The sequence below is a fragment of the Microtus ochrogaster genome, chromosome 10 (assembly GCF_000317375.1).
Source record: "Microtus ochrogaster isolate Prairie Vole_2 chromosome 10, MicOch1.0, whole genome shotgun sequence".
NCBI lineage: Eukaryota > Metazoa > Chordata > Mammalia > Rodentia > Cricetidae > Microtus > Microtus ochrogaster.
In genome coordinates, this window is record NC_022016.1 from 35,140,792 (window position 1) to 35,148,988 (window position 8,197).

An 8,197-nucleotide genomic window follows, 5' to 3' on the forward strand; every position below is an offset into this window, starting at 1 on the left:
CGCAAAAAAAAAAAAACCAAAAAAAAAAAAACCCAAAGCAGCTGGGTGGTGCGCACGCCTTTAATCCCAGCACTTGGGAGGCAGAGGCAGGCAGGTCTCTGTGAGTTAGAGGCCAACCTGGTCTACAGAGCTAGTTCCAGGACAGCCAGAGCTACTACACAGAGAAACCCTGTCTGGAACCCCCCAAAAAAACAAAACTCAAAACCAACCAACTAACCAAAGAAGTAAATTGCTGCCACTTAGGCCCCAGTGAAGAGAAAGCCGTATATTTTGTTTTATTTTTTTCAGTCCTACTTGGGATCTGAGCAGTGACTTGGCTTGAGCGCTTACTGCTCTCCCAAAGAGCTCGCAAATGCTTGGAACCCCAACTCAGGGGATTTGGTGCCCTCTTCTGGCCTCCGTGGGTATGTACTAACATACACGTGATTTAAAAAAAAAAAAAGATCCAAAATGTCTTATTCACCCTTTTAAAATGTCTGTAGAATTTGTATGAGCGCCCTGTTTTGTTCCTGATATCACTAATTTATGTTTTTCTTCTAATTTCTAGGGTGTAAACAGAAATTACTAGTATTTTCTGAATCTGTTTGAAGAACCAGCCTTGGACATTGCCAATCTTTATTGAATGTTTGCTTTCTCTTTCCCTAGCTCTGCTCTTATCTTTTTCCCTCCTCCTGTGTTTTTTATGGTTTAAGAAAAGCTGTGTTTCCCAGCTTCTTGACATGGGCGCTTTGGTCACTGACTTTTAGTTTCTTCTTTTCTAATCTATGCCTGGCTCCCGCTCAGCACCGCTTCAGTGGCAGCTGTGGTGGTGGTGGCCGCCTTAGTAGTCAATTCCCTTCCCTCCTTTGGTCTGCCTCAGAGTCCTCTTCAAGGTTTCCTTCCGGCTCTCGGGAACTTCTGACTGGCTTCAAGGTCAAGGTTTCCGGGGCCTTCTCTTGCTCTATCAGGACAGCCCTCGAGCATTCCCTGGAGGACAGCTTGGGCTATCTCCACAAGTCTGAGACTGAACTGACCCCCAGTTGAACCACCCCTAGACTAGAGCAGCCAGCCCTCAGCCTAAGCTCGCTCAAGTACACCACACATGACTGGACTCCAGGGGCCTAAGCTGGGCCTCTGCTGCCCTCTGATGATCTTTGAGAGAGGAGGCCCAGGGAAGCTGCTAAAAGGATGGGAAGACCACAAAAGTGTTCCTGAGAAGAGAAGCAAGTCAGCAGACCCAGGTTGGGTACCCCAAGCCTCGCCAACACCCATGCCCAAAGCCTCCAGGGCCCCCACACTCACCTGAGTCTCGGACGTTGGACCCGACATCCTGACTGGAGAGCAGACAGTGCTACCTGGCAGGTAGGTTGGGGCTGGGGCTGGCTCTTTGCCTGGAGATCAAGGGGCAGGAATGGGAGGTGCTGGCTGAGGACATTGGGTGGGGACAGAGGCAGGAGGTGCAAAGCATCAAGACTCTAACTTAAAACTCAGGGTGTAGCTCAGTGGGGGGACAGTGTGCTTCTGAAGAGTCCCTGGGTTCCATTCCAGGCACTGCAAAAGCTAAACCAACCCCGAAGGCCTTGAAAGTAACAGCACAAATATAAAGGCTTCCTCTTGAGATGAGGGCCTTCTTTGCTCATCAGGCTGCCTCTAATGCTCCTTCTCGGCCAGCTTCCAGGTGTGTCGAATCCAGCAACTCACAGAAAGCCACCCATCCCGAGTGTCCGTCCGGAGACTAGCATGACTAGCATGACCACGTGAGAAAGCTTGGATCTTGGAGTCTGGGACCAGGGTGGGAAGCATTTCAATGTCTGAGTTAGAGAATATGACCGTTCTCATTTATTGTGGGTCTGTTTCTAAGCTAAGATTTCTCTATAAGGGATATGGGTGTTTTGCCTGCTTGTATGTCTGCACCACCTGCCTGCTTCCTGTTCACAGAGACCAGAAAAGGGCGTTGGATCCCCTGGAATGGGAGAATGGGAGTTACCGACAGGCCTGAGTTGCTGTGTGAGTACTGGGAATCGAACCTGGCCTCCCTAGAAGAGCAGCAGGTTCTCTTAACTGTTGATGTAGCTCTCTACCCGGAGGCAAGGTTTTTTTTTTTTTTTTTTTTGAAGCAGGGTCTGACTAAACCTAGTTCCTACCCACTCTCGGTCCCCTCCCCCTCTACTGTTTGCCCCACTGTAAGTCAAGCTCCCTTCTCTCTACTGGGTTATCTATCTGGACCAGGGATAGGTGAATTTGAGATTTTTGCTTCTAGATACACTCTAACCAGGTCTAACCTGGTCTCCTCAGATACCAGGCATACAAGTAACTCACCAACATACATACTAGCAAAACATGCATACACCTAAAATAAAAATGTGTGTTTTTTAAGTTTCAGGCCAACCAGGGCAAGTTATCAAAATAAAAGGTGAAAAGAGGGTTGGAGATGCAGCTTAGTGGTTCTAAAGTTAGTTCCCAGCACAATAGAGAAAGCGTCTTGTAGAACCAGGCTGGCGGGACAGCTCTGCATTTCCAGCCTTCGGGAGGCCAAGGCGGGAAAATTGTGGTTTCCAGACCAGCCTGGGGCACAGAGTGAATTCCATAGTGAAACCCTGCCTCAAAAAAAGGGTTGAGAATGTGACTTAGTGACTCAGGCCTTGACAGTACCAGGCTGTGTGTGGGTTTGATTGCCAGCACTGAAAACTAAAGATGCATGTGAATGCCACCTGTTAATACTGTATGGACCACACAGGCCATCCCTGTGCCATCCGCAAAATGACCAAGGGCAGAGGCACCTCCAGGTGTTTCATCTGTTAGATACTTTGCTGTGTGTTTGTGAGCATGTCTAGGCGTGCAGTCTGGGTTACCGCAAGTGGCTTGCCTTTGCTTGTCTTGTAAAGGGCACCTTACTCTGCAAGTACACACAGAGCGTATGTATTCTGCTCTGTACTTAATGGTCAGTCTGTATACAATAGGAAGCCCCCACCCCATCATCTGAATCACTCAGCAATAGTCATTGGCTAGGAATGACCTTTTCCTGTTGTTCTTTTTTAGAGAATTTTTTTATGTAGCAGCCCAAGATGGGCTTAACTGCGGAGTGATTGACTCTGCCTCAGCTTTCTGAGTGCTGGAATTCCAGGGTGTACACCTGAGTTATAAGTGAATATTTATAAGATTGTTCCTGGCCTGGAGAGATGGCTTAGTGGTTAAGAGCACTGGCTGCTCTTCCAGAGGACCTGAGTTCAATTCTCAGCAACCACATGGTGGCTCACAGCCATCTGTGCTGAGATCTGGTGCCCTCTTCTGGCGTGTGGGCATATATGGAGGCAGAATGTTGTATACATAATAAATATAAATAAATCTAAAAAAGGATTGTTCCACTCATGTTTCTCTTCATTGTTACGCTTTTTAAAAATTAATTTTAAGGCCAGGCGGTGGTGGCGCACGCCTTTAATCCCAGCACTCAGGAGGCAGAGGCAGGCGGATCTCTGTGAGTTCGAGACCAGCCTGGTCTACAAGAGCTAGTTCCAGGACAGGCTCCAAAGCCACAGAGAAACCCTGTCTCGAAAAACCAAAAAAAAAATTAATTTTAAAATTGATGTGTATGTATTAAATGCCACGCGTGTGCAGGTGCCCATGGAGACTAGAAGACATCATGTCCCCTGGAGAGGGAGTTACAGGCAGTTGTGAGCTGCCTGGCCATGGGTACTGGGACCTGAATGTGGGTTCTCTGAAAGAGCAGCAAGTACAAATCTTTTGCCTTTTACAAAGTTTCCTCATCATTCCTCTCAGACTTGTGTCCACTGCTCCGTGTACTTACGTTAGTGTTAGGGGCATAAGTAAAATTATTTGGGTGTGGCCGGGCGGTGGTGGCGCACGCCTTTAATCCCAGCACTCCGGAGGCAGAGGCAGGCAGATCTCTGTGAGTTCGAGACCAGCCTGGTCTACAGAGCTAGTTCCAGGACAGGCTCCAAAACCACAGAGAAACCCTGTCTCGAAAAACCAAAAAAAAAAAAAAATATTTGAGTGTATTACTAAGGCTTCTTCCAAGAAACCAATATGTGATTTATTTAAAGGAGCTAACACATATTGTTATGGAAGCTGAGAGGTCCCGTAATAAGTCACCTGAAAACTGGGGAACTATAGCAACCAGGAGTACAATTATAGAAGTTCAGTTGAGGGACAAAGAGGAAATCCCCCTTCCTCTGCCTCTTGTTCTATTTAGACCCCCAGTGGGTTGGATGAAGCCTGTTCACAAGAGGGAAGGAGGGCCTTCTGTATTGTTCAGTCCAGCACTCAGTGAAGTGTGTCACTTCATCTGACACACCCAGAAAAATGTTCAACTGGGGCACCTCACATCACAGTCAGCCCAACACATAGAATTATCCAGCAAAGCTCACCTGTGGTGGTTTGAATAAGAATAGTTCCCTAGACAGGCTTGGTGGTACACTCCTTTAATTCTAGCACTTGGGAGGCAGAGGCAGAGGCAGGAGGCAGGTAAATTCAAGACTAGCCTGATCTACAGAGCAAGTTCTAGGACAGCCAGAGCTACACAGAGAAACCCTCTCTCAAAACCCAGGGCTGGAGAGATGGCTCAGAGGTTAAGAGCACTGACTGCTCTTCCAGAGGTCCTGAGTTCAATTCCCAGCAACCACATAGTGGCTCACAACCATCTGTAACGAGATCTGGTACCCTCTCCAGGTCTGCAGGCATACATGCAGGCAGAGTACTGTATACATAATAAATAAATAAAGCAAAAAGAGTGCCCCCCATAGGCTCATATATTTGCTTTTGCTTAGTCGTCAGAGACTGGTACTACTTGAGAGAGGTTAGGAGCATGGTGTTGTTGGAGAAAGTGTATCACTGGGGTGGACTTTGAGCTTTCAAAAGCCCTTATAGGCCCAGCCCCACTCCAGCCCCTGCCTGTGGATCAAAATGTAGCTCTCAGCTACTTCTCCAGCACCATGCCTGCCACTCCTGCAGCCTGCACCCTGCTCTTCCCTGTGATGATTGTGGATTAAAGCACCAATTAAATGCTTTCTCTGGTAATAGTTGTCAAGGTCATACTGTCTCTTTACAGCAATAGACCAGTGACTAAGATATACCCTTTGTCAACTTGGCACTGACGTGGATCTTATAAAGCCACGCTAATCACCAGATGACTACAGTAAATAGAGCAGCTGTTCCCCTAACCTGACACAGCAGTCTCTGCCCAGAAGAGGTAAAATGCTTGAGCCTGCTGACTTTCCCCTTTGATATCCCACAACTTAACAGTCAGGTCAGCAATATTTTTTTTAAAGATTTCTTTTTTTATTATGTACACAGTGTTCAGCCTCCATGTATGCCTGGAGGCCAGAAGAGGGTTCTCCAGATCTCATTACAGATGGTTGTGAGCCACCATGTGGTTGCTGGGAATTGAACTCAGGACCTCTGGAAGGGTCAGTGCTCTTAACCTCTGAGCCATCTCTCTAGCCCTCAGCAATATTTAAATACTGATAGAGGGCCAGAAGCTCAAGTCTTGTTGACTTGGTTGGAGCTTGCTAAGTCAACTATGTTGGTCTCAAATTCACAGAGATCCACCTGGCTCTGCCTTTTGAGTGCTGAAAATATATTTTTAGTTTTGTTTATTTTACGTGTATGTTACGTGTCTCTGTGTACACCACATGCATGCCTGGTGTCCACGCAAGTCAGAAGAAGGGGACCAATCCCATGGAACTGTAGTTGTAACTGGCCGTGAGCCACCATGTAGGTGCTGGGAACTGAACCCGGGTCCTCTTTTTTTTTTTTGATTTTTCAAGACAGGGTTTCTCCGTAGCTTTTGGTTCCTGTCCTGTAACTAGCTCTTGTAGGCCAGGCTGGTCTCAAACTCACAGAGATCCACCTGCCTCTGCCTCCCAAGTGCTGGGATTAAAGGCGTGCACCACCACCACCCGGCTGAACCCGGGTCCTCTTAATCACTCATCTATCTCTCCAGTCCCTGCAAAAAAAAAAATGTTTTCAGCTTTAGGAACTTTATTTTCCTTTCACCTTTTCCTTTCTTTGCACAGGTGTCTGCAGAGCAGCTTGGGATCGCTCAGTGGTGACTCCAATCCATCAGTGGCCTGCACTGTGGGAGCTGCTGACCAATCCTCAGGCTGGCTGGGCACTCAAGTCTTCAGTGGGGAACTTCTGGCTGGGTACAGAGGGCATCTGCATACCCTCAGAACAGTCTGTCACCTCTGGTTGAGCAACAGTGACCTCAGGAGCCCTAAAATTCCTCCTTTGTCCCAGACTTCTCAGCAGCAGCCTGATCCTCCTCCTCAGTCTCCTCTGGGTCAGTCATAACATCCCATGGGTGCTCACTCATGCCAAGTACTTCCGGGGCCAGCATCCGCTTCAGACCCACCGAGTGAGTACTCTCGTTATTGCGTGGGCTGGCAATGTCCACATACTACAGAGGTGAGTCTGCACTACAGAGTCAATGGTAGGCAGGTTGGTGTAAGATGCCTCTGTGAGGGGCTGGCAGGGAGGTCAGTCCTGGAATCAGTCACCACTAGACATAGTGACTTCTAGTGATTTCCTGGAGGCTGCTTAGATTTGGTTACTGAAGACCCATGATGTAAAGTGGTCAGCAATTTGAGTAGCTCCAGCAGCGGCAGCAAACTTCAGCACGGCTCGCTGGCCAATGTCCCTGGAGGAGATGATATTGACATCAGCAGAGATCTCAATGGCAACAAGAGCCCAAGCTGCCAGTAACAGCTTCTCCCAGGTCCTCTCCAGATATACCATCAGTTTTCCTTTTTTTTTTTTTTTTGGTTTTTCGAGACAGGATTTCTCTGTGGCTTTGGAGCCTATCCTGGAACTAGCTCTGTAGACCAGGCTGGACCATCAGTTTTCCTTTTGTAGATGAACTGCTCCATCTGAAGGTCGAGGTTAGCTGGGCGGTGGTGGTGCACGCCTTTAATCCCAGCACTAGGGAGACAGAGACAGGTGGATCTCAGTGAGTTGGAAGCCAGCCTGGTCTACAAGAGCTAGTCCCAGGACAGGCTTCAAAGCTATAGAGAAACCCTGTCTTAAAGCCAAAAAAAAAGAAAGAAAGTCGAGGGTCGAGGCTGGTACCACCTAAGTGGGTTCCTATGACAAGGAAGTTGAGGGCATCCTTCTCCTTCATCTTCAGGATATCAAGAGCTCTGAACATTGTGTAAGTGTCCCTTTAAGTTACAGTGGGAATCAAGAACAACGCTATAGGGACCTGTGCTTTCGTAGTGTGGAAAAGGCAGGAAAAAATAAGCAAATGTATGTATGTGTATTCCTTGTCTATTTCTAAAAAAAAAAAAAGAACAGTGAATAGGGACCTGTCCCTGGGCAATGTAGGAAAGGTGGGGAAAAAAAGAAAAATGTCTACATTTGTGCTCTTAAACTCTGAGCCATCTCTCCAGCTCCTCCTTGACCGTTTCTTTTTAAAAAGTTTTCAAATTTTATTTTAATGTGTGTGTATATGTAGGTGTGCTCATGTGTACACACACATGTAGAGGCCAGAGGACAAGCTCAGTTGTTCCCTCCAGCAATGCTTCTCGTGCCTGGAGCTCACCAGTTACTCTTCCCTGCCACTGGGAGCACAGCGTGTTTTGAGCCGCAATACCAGCCAGCATTCTTTTTTTTTTTTTTTTGATTTTCGAGACAGGGTTTCTCTGTAGTTTTTGGTGCCTGTCCTAGAACTAGCTCTTGTAGACCAGGCTGGCCTCGAACTCACAGAGATCCCCCTGCCTCTGCCTGCATGCGCCACCACCGCCCGGCCCACCAGCCAGCATTCTAACGACAGATGCTGCATTCTAACGACAGATGCTGGCCCTAGAACTCAGGTCGTCAGGCTTGCGAGAAAGTACTCCACTGCCTGAGCACCTCCCCAGTCCCCTTTGCCCAGTTCTGCATTGGTTGGTTTTTTTGTGGGGGGGGGGGTATTGAGTTTCTGGGATTCTCTATCTACTCTGGATATAAATCCCTCACCGGGTATGATTTGCAGATAGATAGTTTCTTCCATTCTGTGGGTTGCCTTTCTATTAAAGAGTGTTTTTCTACCCTACAAAAAAAAAAGTGCTTGTTTTTCTTATCTTCCTTTTTATCAAGACAGGGTTTCTCTGTATAACAGGCCTGGCTGTCCTGGAACTCACTCTGTAGACCAGGCTGGCCTCTGACTCAGAGATCCTCCTGCCTCTGCCTCCTGAGTGCTAGGATTAAAGGCATGTAACACCAT

At 47.7% G+C, this 8,197-nt stretch overlaps 1 protein-coding gene and 1 pseudogene across 1 annotated transcript in view; both read right to left on the reverse strand.

The window, feature by feature from the left end:
• The window catches only part of Glod5 (glyoxalase domain containing 5), a 14,524-nt gene extending 13,216 nt beyond the window's left edge, over nucleotides 1-1,308 (reverse strand). The window contains exon 1 of the mRNA XM_005352808.1: nucleotides 1,282-1,308. Within this exon, the coding sequence (XP_005352865.1) occupies nucleotides 1,282-1,308 (27 nt within the window). The remainder of the gene's footprint in view (nucleotides 1-1,281) is intronic.
• Nucleotides 1,309-4,273: 2,965 nt separating this feature from the next.
• Nucleotides 4,274-6,732, reverse strand: LOC101980900 (annotated as a pseudogene).
• Nucleotides 6,733-8,197: the final 1,465 nt, after the last annotated feature.